The sequence below is a fragment of the Chamaea fasciata genome, unplaced genomic scaffold, assembly GCF_029207755.1.
Source record: "Chamaea fasciata isolate MVZ Bird 193981 ecotype frontalis unplaced genomic scaffold, bChaFas1.0.hap1 SCAF_1, whole genome shotgun sequence".
In the NCBI taxonomy this organism is placed as follows: domain Eukaryota; kingdom Metazoa; phylum Chordata; class Aves; order Passeriformes; family Sylviidae; genus Chamaea; species Chamaea fasciata.
Genome location: NW_027094086.1, coordinates 39,768,595 through 39,793,411, shown reverse-complemented (window position 1 = coordinate 39,793,411; position 24,817 = coordinate 39,768,595). Strand labels below are relative to the sequence as shown.

The 24,817-nt window shown below is 36.4% G+C and overlaps 1 protein-coding gene and 1 long non-coding RNA gene across 2 annotated transcripts in view; both read left to right on the top strand.

Annotated features, from left to right (window-relative positions):
* The window catches only part of LOC136288298 (uncharacterized), a 34,536-nt gene extending 24,663 nt beyond the window's left edge, over nucleotides 1-9,873 (top strand). Inside the window, exon 4 of the long non-coding RNA XR_010720497.1 lies at nucleotides 9,382-9,873. This is a non-coding gene — a long non-coding RNA (uncharacterized lncRNA). The remainder of the gene's footprint in view (nucleotides 1-9,381) is intronic.
* A 9,502-nt stretch (nucleotides 9,874-19,375) lies between these two features.
* Nucleotides 19,376-24,817, top strand: part of RP1 (RP1 axonemal microtubule associated) — a 162,622-nt gene continuing 157,180 nt past the window's right edge. The window contains 2 exon segments of the mRNA XM_066181257.1: nucleotides 19,376-20,033; nucleotides 21,395-21,566. Of these exon segments, the coding sequence (XP_066037354.1) occupies nucleotides 19,395-20,033; nucleotides 21,395-21,566 (811 nt within the window). The 5' untranslated portion in view covers nucleotides 19,376-19,394.

Below are 24,817 nucleotides of genomic sequence, written 5' to 3'. Positions count from 1 at the left end.
TGAATTTTGAAATTGTTTATGAATTTCCATTGTGGCATTTATTTATATGAAAATAGTTAAGACAGAAGTAGTGTACAGCTATTGAAAAAAAACCAAACCAACAACTTTTGAGATTTTTGTGCAATTAGAAAACATTCAAACCCTGCTATGGATAAAGGCATGTTTTATTGGGAGCCTGAATGGAGCAACATCTAGAAAAATTTAAGCAGGAGACAAAGAGTGTTGTTGAAAGCTGGTACACCAGACAGCTCATGCTCAGTTTGGTAGTGGTTGAAGGTGTTAGGCAGTAGTTAAACAGTGCACACGATCTGCCTGAATTAACCTTAGGCTTTGATCTTGTTAATCACTTAGGAGTTTCCCTCCCTTTAATTTTGACTTTGATAGCTCGGGCTATAAGCATAAACTCACCAGATACCTACGTACTTTAATCCATTGGGTCTTCCTGTCAGATCGATTTATAGGATATTGTAATAGAGGCTGAACCATTCAGATAGTAGGAGCTCTTACATCAACACTGAGCCCAGTTCTTACATCAACACTGCGCACATGTTTGGGTTATTTATAGCTCTACATTTATTATCATGTTGCCCCAGAACATTGAGTACTATTAGTTGGTGAATAAAATCCCAGGTAACTGAAGCAGGGCAAAAAGGATAGTGGTAAACAGCATCCTCATCTTCTGAGGACAATTTTCAGTAGAAAAGAGTTTGTTGTTCCAGTTGAAAATTTACTGACAATTTGTGGTGTTGAGTATAAAACAAAAACCTGATTTAAAACCTGTCATTAAACTAAGAGCCTGTATCATGCACACTTCTGCTTTTGGGAAGATGAAAAAAACATGTGACACAGGAAAATCAAAGTATTCATTGCAATACTGGGGAATATACATACACCATCTTGACAGGTACAGTTTCATGCCTTTGATATGATGGACAAATATGCACATAAAAGTTACATTTTGACTACTGGAAACTTAAGGGATTTGGATCAGTCTTGACTATCTTATTCAGACAGGGCAAATTCCAGTTTTTATAGTTACCAAGTGGAAACTTAATGGGAAAGTTTTTCTTCTGTGTAATTCTTTTGCACTTAAAATGATTGTCAGTGTTGCACTTCTGGCGAAATCCCAGAACATTAGATTTACTTTATTACACCCTTCTCTTGATGAATGAGAAATTCAAAGCATATTTCCAGCTACACTTTTAGGCAGACATTCTGCTTGAAGTACATTTTATCAACTTATAGGCAAAATTAAGCCAAATCGAAATATATTTTGTGGTTTAGCTTGTGACATTAAACTATTGGCCTCTCTACCATGGCAAAATGAAAAGAAATAAGGCTATGACCATTTCATAGTCAAGGGAGAGTGCCCACTAGGACAGATGGCTTACTTGTGTTCAGATAAATAATTTTTTTTGAAGCAGCACAACACATAACAGCTTAGATGATGCATATTCTTCGCTTTCCAATTAGTCTTTCCAAAACTAACAGATCCAGGATTTGAATGGTCATTAACCTTGTTGCGTGAGCTGCTCAGACATCAGTCTTTAAAGGCTGGGACTGCAGTTATTCCAGTGAAAAATGAGAATCAGTGTTGTGAGAGTTGCCTGCAGATTTTTTAACGATGGCTTCAAAATAACAAGGGTAGAGAAAAACAAATTAACTAATTTATTCAGATTCTGATGTAGCTTTAGTGCTGTTTTCAGACTGAGCTCTGTGGTCCTTAAATTCCAACAGCTGTTATACAAGCTTGTATCCCATGACAAAGTCTATCCTCGTCTTTCTTTTGCAGGATTAAAAACTGTGAGTGAGCATGCGTTAGATATCTAATGTCCTTAATTCATGATTTTGTGTGCTAAAATCCCCAGGCAGTAACACATAACAAATGCTGCTACCATTTGCACCTTCGTTTACTTGCTGATTAAGGATTACAATAAATTTTAGAGAGGATTATTTGGATTTCTGGAAATGTGCTGGCCAGTAGAGGAGTTGTTTTCTTTTATATGCCAGTATCTGTTCAGATGTCTTTGCATTCCAATCCTCAGGCCAGAGTCACCCTGTGGAAAGATGTCGGTAGGTAACTCTGGCAGCAGTGGAGAGGGAGAATGTCTCCTCCTCTACTTCCTAGGGGCAGCTCTTGCTTTTTGGCTCTTTCTGTGGCCCTGACACCTTAACCCTCACCTGAAACATTTGCAACAGAAAAGGACACGTGATGACAACATGAAAATATTATTTTGCCTCTAGACTGTTGTGTGGATGTGGATGAACAAGTAATGCCTTAAAGCAGAAAGCTCTGCTGCGCTGGTGAGATTACTTAATTCTTTTCCCCTCCCAGGTGGGAGTAATTTCATTACTTTTTGCAATGAAATTGTACTCATTGGCTTTCTGTAGCTAAAAGGGATAAAAATCCTGGGAACAAAGCTCACTTGGTGTTAGTACATGCTTAGTATGTGAAAGATATGTTTCCAAATCTAAGGATAGAAGGAAAAAGGAAAAGAAAAAACAATTTGCAGTACAAGAAAGACATGGACCTTCTGGCGTGAGTCCAGCAAAGGGTCACTAAGATGATTAAGGGATTGGTGGAGCATCATATTCAAAGAGCAGCTGAGAGACCTGGGTTTGTTTAGCCTTGAGAAAAGTCAGGGGGTGGTTGTTAATGTGTTTAAATAGCTGATGGGCAGGGAGTGAAGAAGATGAAGCCAAACTCTTCTTCAGTGGTATCTAGAAAAATAAAAGCTGCACAATTTTCTGAACTGAAATATAGGAAATTCCACTGGAACATAAGAAAAAGCTATTTTAATGTGAGGATGGTGAAATGCTGGCACAGGCTGCTCAGAGACAGTGGTGTCTCATCCTTGGAAATATTCCAAAGTCATCTAGACATGGTTCCAGGCAATCTGCTGTGGCTGACCCTGCTCTGAGCTGTGGGTTGGATTAGGTGACCTCCAGAGGCATTTTCCAACATTAGCTGCTCTGTGATTCCAAGTCAAAACCCTTATAAAATGTCTTAATGGTCTATTTATACTGATCTGAATGGACACCAGTGTCTGCTTGTTTATGTGTCTTAAGAGGCACTTGTAACCAATAAATGAATGTTTGATATACAGTGATTTAGTCTGGATATTAAAGGACTAACTGGTACTTGCTTGCTTTCTTGTAAAAGGGAACAATATTCTTTATTCTGTATGTGTAAGTCAATGCATTTTACTGTGTGCTCTAGCCCAATTTTGCATCTATTTTAGAGAAATTATAGGCTATAACTGCTTTTATAAAGCAAGAATTTGCATAGCATTCAAAATATTTGAGAAATGGATCCATGCTGGAATATCAGGTGCTAGAAAGCTGGAATATTTCCAGAAGCTTATAAGATCTGTGTTTATGTTATGATGCTCACATGTGGAATCATTAATATATTTGCAGCTGTGCAACATGAATTTCTAAAGTCATCCTCTAAAGTTCAACTATCAACTTAATCTGAACAAATGCAAAAAGAATATTTTCTTTCTTTTTTGCCTATCTCAAAACCCAGTATGATCATTCATGTGAAACAAGTAAATAACTGTTTGCATCATGTGTAGTTAAAGAATAACGCTACCAATCAATTCTGAAAATTGAGCCTACAGTTCTATGTTTGTGTCACTGAAGTATTAATTCTCCTGAAGCTAACGTTCCTTCACAGGCCAAGTCAGAATGAAAACCTTATGAAAAATGTTGAAGTTTGCAAGTGAGTACACTGGGAAGTGATTTATCTCAGTAGGGAGGGAGCTAATCTCTTTCCAGTTTTTGTCTGGAAATTGATGGGTTTGTTTCATAGATAAGACTCTGGCATCAAAGACAAACTGAAAAGAGGCAGTGCAAAAGGCTTATGGGTGTGGACGGTATTAGTCAGTTCTAGCACAGGAGAAAATTTTGTCATCAGTTATAAATATCTTGATGAAGTTAAGTGATATGAATAATTTTTATGACATTTCAATAGTGCCCCTTTTTAAGCTGTTCTCTCAGTCTGATATTAAAAATCTGAGCAAATACAAAATGACAAATGACTGAAATTACAATTTTCAGAATTTCCGGATGTTTTGAGGTTGTCTTTGCCAGAGGTTAGGGCTGAGACAGAAAATATCCTGAGCATTTTACAACCTAGAGCATTTTCTAAAAGGATGTATTCCAGAAATATTTCAAACTCTATGCATTAAAAAGTCAGCCTCATTCTTTGATGTTAACAGAGAGCTCTTGAAAGCACTAGATCAAATTTACTGTTGGTATAATTTGTTTTACTCAAATCCCTCCTTTTTAAAAAGAAACAGCAGGATTCTGCAGAAGTCAAATGGGCTTTTTTTCCCTTATACATATTTTTGCATCAGTATTTCTGTTTGCTGGAATTAACTCACTTTAGCTTTGCCTGCCTAGAATGGACAGAATTGCTCCTTCTTGTCACAGATCTCTCAGGTATTTTTTTTGTTTGTTTTTTCTCTCCCTGTGAGGCACCTTCTTTTGATATAACCCTTTCTTTTGTGAATATTTAACTATGCTGTAGAAGTTTCTACTTTAGGACACTTAGAACAAAAGCCTAAGTAATGCAATGCTACTACTTCTTCATCAGCTTTGTGAAAAAGATTTTTTTCTGTGTATTTGTCCAGTGACTTCACATTAGGATTCTGAACTGAGCACGATGCAGTGCCTAAATCTGGTTCTTAGATGGGTACACATTTGGTATGCAGTGACTTCATGTGATCTTAAACTGAATTTTCTTCAAATAGAAAAAGTTGCCTCTTAAAATTTAAAAATATTGGCTAATTACTGACGTTGTGAGGAGGAAAGGGTTCAAGCAGTGATTTGTACTTTGATATTATACTTTGTATAAAAGAGACATTGCTCTTTATCAGCATATTAATCCTTCTTTTGACAATGTGCACTAATAATTTCAAAGAAATAATTTCAATACTGAATAATGTTTGTTGGCTTCCTTTGAGCATCTCTGTTACTACACCTATGCACTCCCAAAGTAATGTTTTACTTTTTCATGCATCAGTAGTACTGAGTTGCTTGTAGACATTTGTTGAACAGCATGCTTATAATATCACAGAGAGATTCACTTGATCTTCTGTTGTTGTAATTTGCTACAAGTCCTGAGCTTCTAGGAGAGTAAGACCAACTTATGTCAGCTGCCATGTGGCAAGCTCCCAGTTACACGGTTTTTATGATCTTGGTTTAAATGTTAGAAAAAACAGCGTTTACTTTTAAAGATGTGATCATAATGCTGATTATCCTGTTAAATTTTAATCATGGGCTTTCCCCATCATGCAAGCATTTTTGAGATTTCAGTTGTTTTGGTTTTTTTTTCATTTTCTATGAATCCAGAGTTAAAGTGTCAAAAGAAGGGGCAAAAAAAATTGGGCACCAACCAAGAAAAATACCTCTGATCATTTCAAAATATTGAATTTAAACCATTTAAATGGTTTGATATGTTATTTTGATTTTGATCTTCTCTTATTTTACCATTTTAAACATATGGTAAGTTTCTAAAATGAAAGTGTTATCTAACCAGGAATTTCATTTATAAAATAGAAGAATAAGTTATTTGAGAGCTTAATTTTTTTTTTTTTTTGAGCATATTAAGTATTGGGATGCATTGAACCAAATTTCCTCTGAAGTTCGAGTTTAAAACCCTTGGTCACAGCATTACTTTCGTTTGCTTGAATGGGGCTACTTGGGCAAAGGACACAGTTTGTGTCTGTTTGTGGACAGGTTGTCTGAAATTGACCAGTACCCAGGGAAACATTGCTCTGACTAAAGACTTCCTATTATAAGAGTGAGGATTTTAGCTCTGAATCCTTTGAAGATAACTAAAGCATAAAGTATTTTCAGCCTCATTTGTCCTTTATCTATATCTGCTGCTAGCAGGAATTGTGTTTAGAAATGGAATATTTATGAGGCAGTAATTCTCATGAAACACCTTGATTTTCATCTAGATGAGCTGCACAAGGCAGGAGATGCAGTTTCTGGATTCAGGGATCTGTGTTTCTCCTGGGGAGCTGCAGTGGGTTAGCCACTGCTAAGAGCCAAACACCCACCCAGCTGCACACCCACTCCTCCTCAGGGGGCCGGGGAAGAAAATAGGATGAGGAAACTGGTGGGTTGAGATAAAGTTAGAGAAACTGCATACCAATTACTGTTGTGAGTAAAACAGCCCTGACTTGGGGAAAATGAATTTCATGTATTGCCAATGAAAATAGATTCAGGTGGTGAGAAACAAAGACAAGCAATAGAACAAAACAGCATCTTTTCTCTCCCTCTTCCAGGCGCAACCTCACTTCAGATCCTGCCACCCACCCCACATGCAGTACAGTGAGGGATAGGGACAGGCACAGTCATTCTGTAGCAGATCTTCTCATTCCCTCCTTCCATTTGATACCTGTCCTCTCCTCTAGTGTGGGTTCTTCCATGAGCTGCGGTCACAGAGGGGAAAAAGCTGCTCTGGCATGAGGTCTTGCCAGCCCATGTTCAGATCTCTGCGTCTGTGTGGGCTGTTCAAGGGGCTGCAGGGGAGTTTCTGCTCCAACATCTGTAGCACCTTCTCTCCTTCTTCTCTTGCATTGGTACTTGCACTGCCATTTCTCATTTCCTTTTGTTCTTGCTCCCCTGCCTGTCCAGATTTTTTCTCAAATATGTTATCACAGATATGTGAACATGATGGGTCCATCTGTGGCCTGTGTTAGGTCTGTTGGAGCTGACAGGAATCAGCTGTGTCCAGCACAGGGCAGCCTCAGCCCCCTTCCATTCCTCCCTTTATCTCCCCTGCTATCAAAACCTTGTCATGGGCAACCAATGCATGAGCTTGTCTGTCTGCAACCCTGACAATAGTGCTTTTAAAAATAAATCAGGGAATATATCTTTGCTATTTGTCATAAAAGGTAACACTGTCTAAGACAGCTAAGGAAGTAGCAAAACTTTGAACTTGACAGAATAAAAAAGCCCTTTCACTATCTGATAACCGCTTGTCTAACTATCTGTCTGTCTGTCTATCTATCTTATTCTGAGTGCACATGTATAAGCAATTCTGTCCTTTTAAAAGGACTGTTATTACTAGGTATTAAATATGCTTTTTGAAAGTAGAGCAATTATGAGTCACTTTTATTCCTTCCATGATTCTGTTCTCCAACTTTGAGATTTACAATTCTGTTCCCACTTGAACTGATAATAGAAACAAATAGGTCTTGCATATTTGTGTAGTGTACGTAATTTGATGGGGAGCACGTGCAATATAGAATGAAACTGAATTATTGATGATAGATGAAAGATAAAGCAAAACGTATCAGTTCAGCAAAACTCTGATGTATTTAAAATTAAGAAAATGCACAACTGCATTGGGTTAGGACAAGAAAACAGTGGTAAAATTCAAGCAAAATAATGGGAATTAAGGGCCTGATGGGATGTGCATGTGTGGAGGGGACTTGGGTGTGGTTCTTGTTTAGCACATTAGTTTGCCAAGCTGGTAGAAATGGTTCTCACAAATAAAAATGAGCCTAATTTGAATTAGCTGCTTTTGTAGTGCACACACATGTTGCTATTTCTTAATACTCACTCATCTTACCTTCTTGCTTCTGCAGCTGTTTTTTGTTACAGCTTGACAGGAAATTTTTTGTGTTGCAAACAAGTTGTTATTTATTGCAGCATAAACAACTTAATGTATGATAGGAATTATCTCTCAATTTATATTTTTAGTCTGAGACAATCTTAGGAAAATCTGCAATTTAAGGGATATCAGTGGCAATAAAAAGAAGTATCTGAATGAAAATTTGTTTTTTAGCCCTGTAGTGGGGTCTTACAAAAATTATTTTTCACCTCCATTCCCCTCAGTTTCTGAAAGGAGATAAAAGTTAAGGTCTAGTCTCCAGAAAACACTCTGAATAAAGCATATTACATTTTCTTTTTCTCTGTAGTTCAAAAAGGCAAAGGTGTAGCTCAGTTCAGCTTGAGGTTATACATCTCACAAAAATGATGCAATGACTTTAATAGCTTCTGATATTGTCATAAGTGCATGGACGATGTGGCATAACATGCACTGTGTTTTTCAAGCAGCAAGTCCTTTTTCCAAAAGCAAAAATTTAGCCTAAAATAACATTAAACCACCAAGACAGTCTAATTGCTAAGAGACAGTTCGCGTGACCAGATTATAGTATGTCACTTCTTTTCAGATCAGTCTCTTCTAAGTAAACAGACATCCTTCAGCATCTGAGTATTTCCCTGTGGCAGTCTGCTAAGAAAAACATGAGAAGGGACCTATCCGACACGACTCTTTCCTCTCGCTGTGATTTATTTGAAGTCACAGGGAGTGCTTATCTGCCCAGATGGAGCCGCGGAGCCCGCGCCTGCCTGCTCACTCTGAGGGGAGGCTCCATTGTTCTCTCACGGCACCGGAGAGATTGCCTAGGGTTGACCTTGGCTGGTGACCTTATCAGAGGTGATTTTGCAAAAAATTTACTGGTTTGTTTCAGTAAGATTCAAATAATTTTCTGCAAGTTGCTTTTTTTTCTTGACACGTTCCAAGTGAAAGCCATGAGGATTGTGATCCTAAGCAGAGGTTGCTCCGGAGGGGGTTTTGTATTTTTGAAGAGTTTTCTATTTTTTGCATTCTCTAAGGCCTTGAGCTGTCTTTTGATTCTCTGAAGACAGCAATGGCTGTGCCTGCAAAAAGGGAGTGTCAGCTACTGCTCTTCTGAAGAAAAGTGTAGCTGCATAAATGCGCCTTTAGAATCCTATGGAAGCATGGCCAATATTTTACTATAAAGCATGCCTTGTCACTGTGATAAGTCATCATTACCAAAAGGTTTCAAGAATTGATCTGAATATATTTTTCCAGTTCAGCGTCACTTTAGACAGTATTAGATCAATATAAGAATACCGCTTTCCTTCAGTACGGTCTAAAAATATGAGGTTTTTTTTCCTCCTTAATTAGTGCTTGAAATTGTCAAGAAATTAAGAGACAATAACAAAATTTAAATAATTAAAATCTGTCATTTTAAAACTTGAAAAATAATTTGAAAATAGATACTTCTCAATGTGCAGTAGAGGGAAGATAACAGCATAAATACATTTCACAGTGTAGTACAAATAGTGTAGCTGTATCCTGAAGGGGAGTGGACCATCTGAATATACCTCCTTTCCAGCTGCAGTCACATTCGCAGAATCACAGAATGGGTCAGGCTGGGAGGAGCCACATCAGGTCATCAGGTCCAACCTACCTGCTCCTAGAGCACATGGCACAGGATTGCATCCAGATGGTCTAGAACACCCTGGTGCGGGAGAGTCCACAACCTCTCTGGAATATCTGTTCCAGTGTATGGTCACCTGCACAGTAGAGAAGTGCTTTCTTGTATACAGGTGAAATTTCCTGTGCCTCAGTTTCTGCCTGTTGCCTCTCGTTCTATTGGTTGACGTCACTGAGAAGAGCCTGACCGGAAAACTAACAGCTGATGGGAGAAAGAAGGATTGTTTTGTTTGTCTTAAGTGAAGAATAATAACAGTGAGAGGAGGAAGCTTAAAAACATGTCAACTTTCTGCTGCAATGCAGAAGCAGAAATGTTATAAAACTGTGTTGAGAGCCAGGCCTTTCCATCACTGACCTCTCCTTTGTTTTTAATGAGAGATGATACGTTGTCTTCGAAGTTAACTCATCTGCTTTTTCTTGGCTTTGTGATATTTTATCACTGGAGAAACACCACAAGGATCTGTCTGGGGCTCAGTCAGATGAACAGATCCTTTCCATTAATAATTATATGTCCTGGATTTTATCTGTGTCAAGCAGAGAGTACATGATTTGACTAAATTTGCTTAAGAGATAGAAATAAAGGATCACCTATTCTTTAACTTGGCCAATGTATGCTTTTCTTTTTTAAAAAAATTAAAATTTTTATATTTTACCTTGTTTAATATTAGTGTCTCACATGATGAAACTTGGAGTAGTCTTTCTTATATTTTACTGAAAGAACTTGGAAACAGCAATGGTACTTTTTACCACTCTGTGTTCATGTATTCATCTCACAGACTTCCTACTAGCAAATATTTTCATGGCTTTTGGTAATTTAATTATAACTTAATTAAAAATTAATAGCTTCAATACAAAAATATTTTATTAAATAAAAATACATAATTTTGCTACTGAACATTTAATTAAAATGAAGTAGTAAGTTCTGTTTATGAATAATTTTTAGTCAATATTACTATTTGTAGAAAAACTTTATTGAAAACATATGGGGCTTCATTTAGACAAAGGAAAACATTGGTATATGGAGAATTGGTGGTGATAACATCTAATATGACTTATTTTTCAAGGAGGTGGACATTGCCTTTCTATTTTTTATTGAGTATATATAAAAAATCTTCATCAGTCTAATGTCATTTTTTAGTATTATTTGAGACTAGAAACAAGCACTATGACAAAATTACAATGCAGAAATAGAGGCTGGAAATCTTCATTTAAAAAAAACAAACAACGGATCTAATGGAATCAAAGTTCTATATATGTATAAGATCTTTTAGTAAAACACTGGTACAGCATATGAGGGAGTTTAGAGGAAGCAACAGGTCTGGGAATATACAAGAAAGATACCAGAAAATAATTATTTAATCTAAAACGTATAAAAACGATTGAAGATATTTGAATAGAGCTTCTTTGTGGGTGTAGGTATCTACACATACCTAGTTAGACATAAACATGCATATGCAGAAATATCTACTTATAATGTTTATATGTAAGTGAGAGTAATGCAGAAAGGAAAAAACCAATTCCCTTGGAGAGCTACAGTAACAGAAGTGGTGACTGACTTCAGCTTTAAATCTCAGCATGGGAATCCTGGGTTGATACTAGGAACACATATTTAGTTCCATTTTTCACATCTAATGCTGCAAGTATGACAGCCAAATAATAGTCACTAGTACTTGTATTTCCTCAGATCTTCTTGCTTGTGCCTACCATTAACACAACTGAGCTAGACTTGTATTTGGGGATTCAGGCACAGTAATACACTGTCTGGAGGTGGTTGAGCTGTTTCATCCAGGCATGCTCAGATTTGAGTTGGATATTTTGGCCTCTGAATCCTGGGCAGGTACAGAGTCTTTGGATGAGAGGCTTATATTTGACACAATTTTTATGTCTGTCAAAGAAGTGGGTATCAAAACCAAAGCTTAAAATTAAGTGTGTCTTGCCACTGGGCATTTGTAGCTGTGAGGTTTGTTGTGAAATTAGATGTTGTGCACTCATCAGTCTGCTCTTGCACACAACCTAGACAGGAGGAGGAGCACTGAGCTGGTTCACTGACTTGCAGGCTTAGATACATGGACTTAAATCCTTGCTCTAAATCAGGCACTGAACTGGATCTCTGGAGTGGAAAGAGAGCTCTTTAACTACTAGCCAGAGGAATGGAGGACAGCAACAGCTGGCTGCCTGGGCTGTGAGAGGGGACGGTCAGTTTTCTTCAGGCAAGACTGGCAAAGCAGTGATGAGCTGTGCATTGCACCAAAGATAAGACATTAAGCAGCTTAGTGTTGTCAGAGCTGGAATAGCTGTACACGTGCCCAGCAGCAAAGCTATACTGTTAGCAATTTGGGAGCCTCAGGAACCTGGGCACCTACAGGAGCAGGCAGTAGATCAGAGCAAGAGTTTGAAGATGTTTAATTTTTTACTTTAAAACATTGTGCTTTAATTCTGTAGGAGGCAAAACTGTAAAATATCTAAGCCATCAAGGAAATAAGACCAGATCCTAGCAAAAGGTTTTATGATGTCCTCCAGAAGGAGCCAAAAGGAGGACTATGTCCCTCATAGTCACTTATGCTGCTGGAGACTTCTTTAGTTTATGCTTCACAATGTCTCCACAAAATAGGAAATTTGGCAAGGCTATTGCGTGGAATTTCAGGTAGACAAACTGAGGCAAATGGCAAGGTAAGGTGATGACAACTTGTCCAAGGAACTCATGTGCTGCCTGCTTAATCCTTTTCTTTGGCCAAGTTCTTTTGGAGATGGAAAAAATAATAATTATAAATTAACAGATTGTTAAGAAACACAAGGAAGGTAAAAAATCATAAAAAAAGAGATTGTATGACAAACCTAGATGTCTTAATAAGTGAAATTTTCAATAAAACATTAAGATTTTATGACCAACACAGTAAGAAATCAATCTTTAATAAGTTGACAGCACTGATTAGATTTGCAGTTGTTTCTAACATGACTTTTTTACAAATCATGGTGTGTTAAGGTTGGTACACAGATAACTGCATTAATTTGGTGAAAGGGCTGAGAGGGTCATGAAAGCAAATATTTAAGGAAGAAAAGAAATTTTTAAAATGTTGTAAAAGAGGAAAACTAGGGATATGGAAAAAACACTTTTTATCCATTTTAAAGAATTTGAGAAGCTCTGTAGGCATTCACACATCACTGCAGTGACTTGTGTAAATGTAATGTAAACAAATAAAAATGCAGTCTAGGATGGCTCTTTTTTCAGATATTGACACTCAGAAAAAAATGAGAACATGGCTGACCCTTCCCTTCAGTTAGTATATACTACAGAGCAGAAGGTAGGTGTCGATAGTTTGATATATCTGAGGCAAGAAAATAAGAAAAACTAATCTGAGAATGGTAATGCATTTAAATCTGAGACAGGCTATACATGCCAGAATTAAATTTTAGCTCACTTGAAGATGATGGGTTAATTTGTACTTCTGGAAGGCCATAAATTTCCCAGAGGAATTTGTCTACTGAATTCAAATGGTTATTCAGAGTTGAGTTAAATGTAGTGGTGGTCGAAAACCAGAACAACTCAAAACAGGAATTTTTCAGTTCAGCTAACCATTCAGGCAGAGTTTGCGTTAAAGCAGAGCTCTGGTTTTATTTTGTTTTGTTTTCCTCCCCAGAGGCATACTTTTTTTCCTTATTCTGCCTCCTCAGCTGCTACTTATCAAATCTCTGTTGGGGAATTTAATGAATAAAAGTCTGTGAGGATTAACTTGATAAGAAGTTCATGTATATCAAACAGTAAAATGCTGTTGTAATGTGATGGTTCAAAATCTTATCAGTAGCAACATATTAATAGTGCCACATTTTTTGGAAAGCTTTGATAGAAAGGATGTAAACAGGCTGGGCACACTGAAGGGAACTTAACCCAGGCCCCTGCTTCTAATGTGATAATTTCCTTTTTAGCTTGATAGTAGTTTCCTAGTTCCATACCTTACTGAGCAGTCCAATTAAAAAAAAAACAAAAAACACACCAAAAAAGCCCCACAGAACAAAACAGAAATATAAGAGGTTGCAGGGACTTGGAAATATAAGGCACGTTATCAGCATTTTCTCGGGGCATGAGATAAACAGTAATAGTTTAACTGGTGTAGAAGCTGCCCTTTCTAAAGAAGTGACTCACTCGTGAATGATAAAAACACTCAAGTGTTAACTCCTGCTCCATATGGCTCTGACTTAAACAAAGGGTGTCATTCAAGGGCCATAGGATTGCCAGGCAGGGAAGTCCTCGTCGCACACAGGGGTCTGACTCTGCTCCCACTCAGGATAATGCTGCAGAAATGGCTGCTTATGTTTCCCAACCTGGGATGCTGATTATCTGCTAGTGAAAAAAGGATATATCAGCAAACATGTGAATGTAATTGCTAACATACTTCTTCTTTCTCAAGCATCAATTTCCTAGGTGTGATAATGGTCTTGAGAAACAGTGAGGACTTGTAGAAGGAGGTGGAAAGTGTAGGTTCTGTTTAGGGAACTTGTAACATTTAATGAGTTCAGTTACCGAAGCAAAGTCCATAAAAATGGAGGAGTAATTGCTCAAAATCAGGAAGCTTAGTGATTTAAGTATTTGTTACAATTCTTTTGATGCTGTACTTTTCTGGTCTCATACAAAGGATTCTGGAGTCAGTTAGAAATTTTTGACTTTGAAAACTTCCACTTGAGCTTTGGTTCAGCCCAGGTTAGGCCGAATTCAGCAAGTCATGTGTTTGCTTAGGGTGCTGGACTTGGGCCTTTTGCCCTATAGAACGGTGTTGCAAGCTAACTACAGGCACTAGACCTTCAGCTGGCCGTGTCTCTTCAACTATCTTCCTAGAGGACAACCTTCGGAAAAAAAAAGGAAAACTTCCACTGATGCCGGCGGTCATTAATGTAGATCCTTTCTGGCACTCTGTTCACCAAGAGCCAAATATGAACTTTCTTCTTTTTGCTTCTTTTCAATGAGAGACAAGACCTCTCAGTGAAACTTATTGACAGTGATATGGTCATAATTTCAGTTATTGCCCAGTCAATAATCCTTAAAAAAATAGGACCGAGAGGGATACTGAGTACAGGTTAAGTGCAATATTTAGTATTAGAACATAGAGCTGAAGATGTTTTGGAGATAAACTTTTAAAAGTGAGAATGACAGCTACTCATAAAAACTGTAAACGTGTTTGCCATTACAATTTTGATCGGTGATATGTTTTCTCATGTGGCCTGATTTTGCTTGCTTCAGTTTTCTGGACTAATTTTGTATTCCTCAATTTTCCTTTGTGAATGCTTTATATATTAAAAACAACTGTTCTCCAGATATTAAGGCTAAATTCTTATTGCAAAATTTTAATAATTCCATGAATGTCAGCCAAGTTGCCTACATGAATGGATGAAAGGTGTTTCTGTGTCAATATTGATTGCTTTAGGACAGTGATAATTTTTTTTTGTGGCTTGTTATCCTTAAGCCTGAATAAGTATAATTCTATTGATGCTATTTTTACTATAAAGTTGATGATTTCTTCTATCTTTTCAGAATATGTATATGTGTTTGCAGCACAAGAATGAATACAGTGCTACATTTAAGCTACATATGTTTGGACAGAAGCTTTGCAAGCCTTTTGAAATCTTAGAGAAATAAGAGGCATTTACGCTGTCAAATGGTGACACTTGATTGTCATCTTCACCAGGTCCCAGCAGTATGATCTCTTGAGTCCCCCGTTCTAGTGATACATGGAAGTCACTGATGGATTACCTGTTTATTCAAAGTCTCTTTGCATGCACTGGAAAGTTAATGAGGGCAGTAACAATGATCTAAATCCTACGCTGTAGGGAAATCCAAACCAATAAAAATTCCTGTTATAAGCAGTCTAGTTCTAAGACATCAGAATAGAATTTGCACTTGTTCATCTTCTGAACAAGTCTAAACAACAGAATATTGACTAGAATACAAGTACATTAGCTAAAATACATTAAGGACCTAAATTATAATAATATATCATTTTAAAAAGCAATGTTTATAGCAAAATATCCATGCAACACTATAATTTAATCTTTGTACCTATGCATCATGTGAAAGTGGAACTGAAGTGAAATGTTGAATTCTTTAATAAGGAGATTAGTTAAAAACTCATTACAGCATGTAGTGGTAGTGTTTACTGAGCAGTGTTTTTGTTACTCTTCTACACAGCTAGTTTTGACAGCTTGGTGTAATCCTGATTAAGCAAAGAAGCTCAAAATCAGATTATACATCTGGTGGCAATTAGATGGAACAGTTACCACCTGGGAATATAGTATTTCCACTGGAAAAGGAAAAAAAAATTGACATCCTATAGCATAACTAAAATACAGTAAAACATAATCCTCCGATCCCTTCCTGAACTATATTCGCATACATTAATAGTTATGGCCTTTTTTCCAACATGTGGAAAGAAAGAATGCCTCATGGACAGCACAGGTCCTTCAGACTGTCACGTTTGACTAACTATTGTTAGAGAAACTGTGGAACTATTTTCATTGTGTTATCTGAATAGAGAAAAATGTGGAAGAATCTTTAATACAAAGAGAATCATTTTAGGTAGTGAATGAACGAAAGCAGGAATTAGGGGTAGCTAATAATTAGAGATAGTTAATAAATAATTCAGAAGGTGAGTGGTAGAAGCTCAATTTTTAACATATTAAAAATTTTTATCACTAAAGAATTTACTTTGGATGATAAACCTCCTCCGACAAAAAGGTAGATTAGATAACCTACATTCCCCACCCAAAACTGCATTTTATGTGGTTGTGTGACTCTCTTGAGCAATCTAAATAAATAGAAAATTATACAGATGAAATGATTAATAGGTAAATAGTATTTTATGTGATGACAGCATCATGTAAGAGGACTTGCTGGATGAGATGTTAGACATTCTGCTCTGGACAGTGGCTGCCTGTGGTGAACCTGGTCTGGTGATTCACATTAGCTGAGATTAAGCAAGTGGATTATGACGTTTTTCCTGGCTGAGGATACTTGGAATAGGACTAAGGGTGGTGTTTCACGCGGCATAGACAACCACATGTATAATTTATAAATCTCTGAAAGCAAGCTATACTCTCTTTTATTTACGTAGGACTGTGGGTGAGTATGATAAAATTATGTGCAGTACTTACCAGCTCTGTGGCATCGAAGGTATTCTTATGTATTTAGAAGAACAAAGTGTTCTACTTAATGTCTTTATAGGATTTAGCTTTGTGCATAAACATTGTATGAGGGGTTTTGTTTATAGAATGCAGGAAAAAGATTAAGTTCTGATTTCTGTTTGGTTTTCTTGGAAAATAAATTTTCTTGATGTTTTAGTCACCAAAATATGTTAATAGGCATCCTATTTCATGTAATATCAGCTATTTCTTAATTTTAGAATAGTATCATTTAAGTATGAAAATTGATAGTATGTTCATGATGAAATTAAGGTATTTTGTGGTGGCCTGTAGTATGAAAAAGCAACTTCTACAATAAGCTGACTGTTTCTTTTGTTGAAATGTTTTCTATTTATAAGATGTAATTATAAGGAATCTAAAAGATGCAGTAACAATTTTTCTATTAAAATTAATACTGGAACATGGTGTGCCAAATAAAGGTCTATCATCCATTTTGCTAAGAAAAGATTATTTTTCTTAGTTAGTTTTGTGCATTCAAATTATTTCATGTTTATACTGAAAATTGTCTTTTTTTCCTTCTTGGTATGCATATTCCCTCTTTGTCTTGGATTTCAGTACTTCCACAGTGTCAAGACTAAGTCTATTAATTATCTTAATGTGAAATATGTTGTATTTCTCTTCCAAATGTTGATGCTTATGTAACTGAATGTTTTGCAGAAGCACAAATATCTAGAACAGCTTCTGAGATGCTAATTCCAAAGTGATTAATGTCAGTGGTCTCATGAGAAAATCCATCTATTTTGTCTCTGGTAAGAGTGAATAATCAAATCAGTTAGATGAAATTCCACTCCATTTTCACAAAATATTAGAAGTACAGTAGAGAGTAGCTGAGGAGCTGTGTTTGTTAGTTTCTCTCTCTGGCCATTGTTGACAATAACAATTTTCCCCCAGAGATCTTGGACTGGACTCTAAAACTCCAGTCTTGGACAGCTGAAATGGAGTAACATGACATTCAGTTCACTCAAGAACTTCTGTCATTGCTGCTCTCACTCGTGTAGGACATTTGCTCTGCAAAGAGTGTTGGAAAGTTTCTGTTGCAGCTAGCAACAGAAATGCCCCTATAGATTTCCTCTGGGCATATCCACCTAAGCAGAATGACGCATGCAGCATAAAATGTCTGGTTCAAATTGTGTCCACAGTCTAAACTCACCTGTCAAACTCTCAATATAGAAGTAAAGTGAAAATTTACTCAGCTAATGAGTAGATATGTCAAGAAAGATGTACAACTGTAGCTCTCAGTGGTTTCAGTTGAAGTGGATCTCCTCCCTTCCTACAGAAAGCAAGACATTTCATTAGCTGGGTTGTATAACTTGCTGCCGCCAACCTTGAAAATTTCTTCTTGTATTTTCCTTGATTAAAGGCTTCTTTTTCTTTTTCCTTTTTTTAGGCTTTTAAATTTTATTTATTTATTTTAAATGGAACTGTAATTATGCAAACTAATCTTAGAGTACAACATTCTTGTGCAGTCCTGTTTGGCTATTTTTCAGTTTTAGCACTTAGAGGAGTATATTTTACAGCATAAATTATGTCTTATAAGGAGACATTTCTTCCTGTGTTCTGATCAGTGTTCAAAATAATTAACTCCTAGTGAAGGCAAAACACCTGAGCTGAAGCAGTGCGTTATTGCACTTAAGGTGAAACTGAAGCATTATTGGAAAAGCTGTAAGAATACAGTAAGATAAAGTCTTATCAAATCTGACTTTATTTGAACCTTCACTGTCTTGAAACATAACATTTTCTTATCAATATCAGAACTGATATATGCACTATTAAAATAGTCAGAATAATGTTTTCCATATCTTCATTAAGAAAAATATATGGTAGCCAGAGATTGTTCCATTACTCAATATGGCAGTTGTATTAAGATTATATAATCAAAGAATTTAATTTATTTTATTTTGATGATAAGTGTTCCCTGAGGCTATGTAGCTTTTCAGTAAAAGTCTCCTACAACTATTTCCTGAGGCTAATTAGTTGAAAGTTTTTACCCTGCGTTCCAGTGAAAACAAGCCAATCATTAAGATAGTTATTTTAGTCACTTAAAGGGTTGTCATTACAGTATCTATATTTAGATTGGATTAAAATGGAAAGATTGGTGTTCTATTTACAAGTCTGAAGACTATCAATAGGGTTGTCAGAAATAATTTGTTGTTTATAAGACGAGTATTTAAATGTTTTCATTTCAAGGCTACTTCTCCTGAAGAATACCTGAATTTTTTTGTCTTTTTGAGGGACTTAAAGACATTTCTTTAACTAAAAATTCCTTATTTTGTCAGTAGTTTTCTTCTCCCGGTATAAATGTGACTGTTGTATTTATATGTATTGTGAGATATGGAACTTTAATAGAAAAGCAAATAACATATCAATTTATCATAAAACTTCACTCTAACACACGTTTTGGGCTTTATTATGGTAGAGATTACAGTGCTGTAAATCTGGAGACTTTTCTCTGACTTCCATGGTTTTGCCTTAGTTTGAAACTTGTATATAAGACCAGACTGAATTGCATTGTCTTACAGTTTAGCTATTTTGGACTTAAAAGGGCTTGTACCAAAGCACAAATTGCTCCTTCGTAGTAAGGACTTTTCTTAAATATTTTAAACGTGAAATGTCATTAGCTTCATGCTCGAGAAAGGATGGACTGACAACCCACCTCCTTCTAAGAAAAGGTCTCTTGTACCAAAATGATAAGAGATTTGAAATTACATTGGAGAGTTTTGGGAATACTTGCAAGTAGTGCTATGCTAACTTAATCTGACAGTATTGGAGTCTTTGTGGAATTTAGTGATAACAGCTTGAATCCATTTAAATCCAATGATTTTTGGCACAACACGCTGCCGTTGGTTTCTTATAAATCCTCTTTCTGCACCTTCCAAAGTGTAGATAATATTTTTTTAGTTTTACATCCACCTCCTTTTTCTTCCAGATTGCTGTCAAAATGAGTGAAACACCTTCAAGTAGTTACTCGGTGAATCATCCAAACTCCTCCGAGAGCGAGCAGAGTTTATCCACTCGCCATTTCAATGTTACCGAACCCATTGTGGCAAAACGGATTTGTTTCTATAAAAGTGGAGATCCCCAGTTTAATGGAATCAAAATGGTAGTTAACAGCAGGTCTTACAAGACTTTTGATGCCTTGCTGGATAGTTTATCCAAACGTGTCCCGCTACCTTTTGGAGTAAGGAATATCAGTACACCAAGGGGGAGACACAGCATCACCAATCTGGAGGATCTGGAAGATGGAAAATCCTATATTTGCTCCCATCAGAGGAAAATGAAGCCCATCAACCTGGAACAGGCCAGCAGAAAGCCACTGCCCTGGCAGATCAGCAGGCCTGTCAGTGCTCGTCGTCGAGCTGTGCAATTAGCAAGGCAGAATGAAGATGGGTTTGGCCATCGAGAAAGCAGGATAACAACTCCCAAAAAGATGCTTGTTTTCAAAAATGGGGATGTAAGACTTAGGCGCACCATAGTTTTGGGAAAGAAAAATACACAAACATTTGAGGCCTTACTAGACTATATGAGTGAATTAATGCAGTGTCCAGTTGCAAAACTCTATACCACTGATGGCAGAAAGGTGAGAATATGGATGAGTACTGACTTTTTAAATGATTTCTTTTAGATTATTTTAAATTAAAAAAAATTGTATCCACTTTAAGTTTGAAACAGAGCCATGATGCATTATCAGATGTGCTAAATTTCATTTGTTTACTCTCTATTCTTTTTCTCCCTTCAGAAGGGCTACCAGCTTGGAGGAAATATACTGGAATCTAGGGAACAGAGAGAAGCTAGTGAGGACACATACTCATTTCATTTTTAGCAAAAAGAAAAAACACTTCTTTCTCTTACTCAAGCCTCTTTCAGGCATGCTCCCAATTCTATAGTTTTATCCATTTATACAAAACCTTCCTTTATTCTAAATACCGTTTATCTGGTATTTTTAATATTTTAGAACATGATAAGTAGCATAATGCCCACATGTATTTTTATCATTGCACAAATGTAGAGTGGTTTGCCATTAATGACTTGGAACTCTGACACCTGATTGCCTATTATAGTTTCAAACCACGGACCAGGTTCTATACCCATAAGCTCAGATAGTGCAGCATTAATAATTCAAATTTTAGTCTCACGTGCTGTTTGTATAATTTTATCTCGGTGTTTTTTCTGTCTGTTGTTTAACCACAGAAAAACACTTATGGTTACACTTAGCAGGTATCTAGATAGAGAATTCTGTGCAGAACTAGAAGAGTTCAAAAGAAGTCTCCTGTTTACCCTTCACCTGTTCAAATTGTGTATTAGGTTGGGAAACGATCCATATTACCTACAAGTTAGTGAAGTACAGTTTGTAAGCATTAATTTGCAATATATTTTGGAACATACATTCAAAACTGTCAGACAAGGCTCTGAGCAACTTGATCCAGTCAGATCTGCTTTGAGCAGAGGGTTAGACTACATGACCTCCAGAGGTCTTTTCCAAAGTATAATGCTCTCTGTTGGTGTCCTATTCCTTTGTGGAAGTATTAGTCAACTGATTGTGCTGTATTCTGAATTTTTCCTCCAAGTATGTCTTCATGTGTATACCTATGTCCAAGTGCATATTTCTATTTCATGACTATGAGTAGTCACTGTGCAATGATGAAACAAAATTACATGTATAAACACTTAAATTTTAAGAAAATTTTGATATGGATCCAAGTTGCTTCTTGAAGTAATTATCCAATATATTTATATAACAAGATATATCCTCACAGAAGTAGGAATTGCCTTATAGGAATTGAAAAATTAATTCTGTGCTGTGATACATATTTAATAGTCTGCTGCAAATGAATGTAGAGACTTAGAAGTGAACATATTAAAGCTTGAAAGGGATAAATCTCTTACATTATTTTTTGGTGGTTACGAAGGCAGAGAATTTAATGTTACTTTTTTTTCCAGGTTCCTAATCTTCAGGCCCTGATATTGTGCTCTGGAGCTGTAGTTGCAGCGGGGAGAGAGCCTTTTAAACCAAGCAATTATGAATCTCTTGGGTATTTGCGGCCTGCTAAATTGCTTGGAATTGGGAATCGTGTGTACCCAAAAGCAAATGCCAAGTCAGAAAGTGAAAAGAGTAAGTTCTTTGAATTCATTTGTATTTTATTAATTTGTTTATCTCTCTCAGCATAAGACATAAACAGTGACAATCTTACTAGGATCAAGGATATTCAGAAAGGTCAGCCGAAACTGCTTATATCAGCTGTGACTCCTCTGTAAGCTTATGAAAGATCAAAGTGTTAATTTTCTTTTTAAAATGCAAGTTTCTGGTAAGTACTTAGCTAGTATGCATATTTGATTTTTGACAGACTTCGAACATGGATGGAAATCTATGAGTATATTTCATTTTAATTCACTTGATTGCCACTGTTAATTATTTTTTTAGTGTCAGAATTAATAACAAGAGTGGTAAAAGTAAAACCTCAGGCTACTTCAGGCTCTCATTGAATCGCTTGGGTAAAACTTTTGTTCGGTTTTCAGAACTTAACAAGTGGAGGTTTAGCTTGTCATGACTTACTCTTCTTCTCTTGTTACATGCTCCACATAAATAGAAAAAAGCTAGTATAGCATCCATCCACTCACAAATTCATCATGTTTTTGAAGTTGCTTTTGCCTAAACAGAATGTTGTCCATTCCTATATCCTCATGGCTGCCATATATATATTTAATAAGTTTGTGAAAAGATACACAAATATGTACTTTCTCTTTGATTACTGAAGGAGTTGCTCCACTGATAAGGTCAGGAAGAGTGGGTAGTGGCCAGTGGATGATTAAGAACATGAGGAGCTCTTGGAGACAAGCCAGGCAAGATGAATAGCCTGAGGTCAAGGGAAACTAAATGCTGCAGTACCAGAACTTTAGGTCCTCTGGGAATTCCAGATATTAGAGCATCCTGTAGTGCTGAGGTACTGTCTTCAGGAACTTCCTTAATCCAGAGGTACTCTCTACTCTTGCTGTAGCTTTGTGCTGTACTGGAGAACCCAGGGAACACTGTAATTGTTACTGTACTGGGACTTTCCACAGTAACCCTGACAGTGTTGTGGAGCATATTAATATATAAGACATTTGATTTTCTTTTGCTTGAGGGAGTTCCATTCCCATTCCTTGCACTTTATCTCCCCACTAAGCTATTAATATAAACGCTTTTCAGCCTTCATGTGCTTTGACTTGCACAGCTTAAGACCTGTTTGCAGAGCATAACAGAATGAGTCAAGAGACACTAAATAAGAACATTATGAGAATGAAAGTTCTTCAGAAACAAAAATCCTACCCAGATTTTTTTTTTGAGACAGAGACTGAGTCTTGCAATTGTAGAAAACCTGAGTTGCTGAATCTGATTGTCTCCTGCTTCTAATTCTTAGTTAATAGCAATCACAGAAGGAGGGAGGAAAAAACAACCCTCTTTTTTCTCTAACCTGAGAATTTCAAACATATCAGGTGTAGGAGAGATCACTGATGATATGAAAGCATGGAAAATGAAATTTCAGCATCTTTGTCCTAATTCCATTTCCAGAGATGGAGAAGGTGGGACTTTTACTTTGGGGAGCATAAGTTCTGGTCTGTGTTAGAAGAGTTAGCACAGACTTTTGTTTCTTATTCAGCTCATGGTAAAGCAAATGCTTGGGAAACTTGCAAGGCCATTTTCCTGAAGTTATAGACATGTTTCTGTAATAGTACTATATTATTGTAAAAGTCTTGACATGAGTCTTGACTTAAAAAACCCAAACAAAATTAAATTCTAGAAATGTAGATAAGTTAATACGTGTTAAAATGTTTTATGCAAGTGAAACCTATCTATTGAAGGGTGGATCATAAATATTTAGATATCAGTGGCAGTTGTTCATACCTTGTGTGGGTATACCTGCACTGTTTCCCTTGCACATGCAGACAACCTTGGAAGACAGAAAAGCTTTACTCTTATCTCATGTTCTTAGCTCTCAACTCGTCAGCGACAACTATGAGAGAGAGATGAAATAAAAATTTTTAAAAGACCCAAGTTATTGAAGAGTAATCAAAACATATTGTGGGAATATATATTGTGTATGCCAACACATTTTGGGCCATATTCAAAAATCACTGATGTCTAGAAATATTCTCATTGGCTTTGGTGAATTTTGCACCATTGTCTGTAGTACAGATACATAGATGTGTTTCAGAATGTCATGATTTAAGTTCAGATTTTACAAGAAGTTCAAGAACTTCAATGTTTACTTTATAGAAGGTCAGTCCAGAGGATTGGATATGAACACTTTCCTCATGTGACTTTACAAAGAGTAGTGACTCATGTACTGTATATTGTCAGATTAAACCTAAGGACATATACATTCTCCTTGACCAAGAGGTTTTAGTCTTAACTTTAAGAACTAATAGGAAATGATACATTAATGATCACTAAAGCATGAAGAGGAAGTAAAGCTGGTAGCTTGAGGCTCAAACAAGTGAGCACCTATGAATCCCTTGAAAAGCTCAAGGCAATCTCAGCTCTCAACTAAGTATAAAATGAGATCATCTAGTACACTTTTAGGCTTTGGAGCTTCAAATAAGACTATAGTTCTGGCATCAGAAAGAAATTATAGTAAAATAAAATTAAGTGGACAAGCATTTAAATGCTTAATTCTTTATTAAGGCTTTCTTATATTTCTTTCTCTGAAAACTTCATAGATGAATAGCAAGATTACCCATTTTTTTCTATACTTTCTAATGCAAAATAAATAAAAATCAAAATATTTAAAATAACACACTTCATTAACATCTTTCATACTAATTTTTCTCTTTTCTTCTTTTCTCTTCCTTTATTGCCTGTCTACTGTCTCATCATCTGGATCCTTATCCATGGTATTTGTCTGCTCTACTTTCTGTCTACTGAATGAATCTGTGTTCTTTCAATGTAATTATTGGTAGTGAGAGCTGAAATGGACTCTAGTTCAAGATCTCAGATATTCTCAGTTTCTTCTGATAAAGGATCCAGCAATGATAACAACTCCAATGATAACAACTCAGAGTCTTCCTATGTTCTTGACAGCCATAATGGGATAGAAGGAAATCAGTCAGTTATTGGTGAAGACTTACCTGTGGCACAGTATCAAGATGACATTGAGAAATCTGTTCACGTTAATCAAGACGGCAGTATCACCGTGGAAATGAAAGTTCGATTCAAAATTAAAGAGGAAGAAACTATTAAGTGGACAACTACTGTAAGTCGTGCTGGCCTTTCTGGTGACAAAAATATCTCCATCTGCAATTCTTCTGCAATGAATGTGGAAGACTGCTCATCCAATGTAAATACATCAGACTGTATAAATCCAAAAGATGCTCCATTTTTGAAGA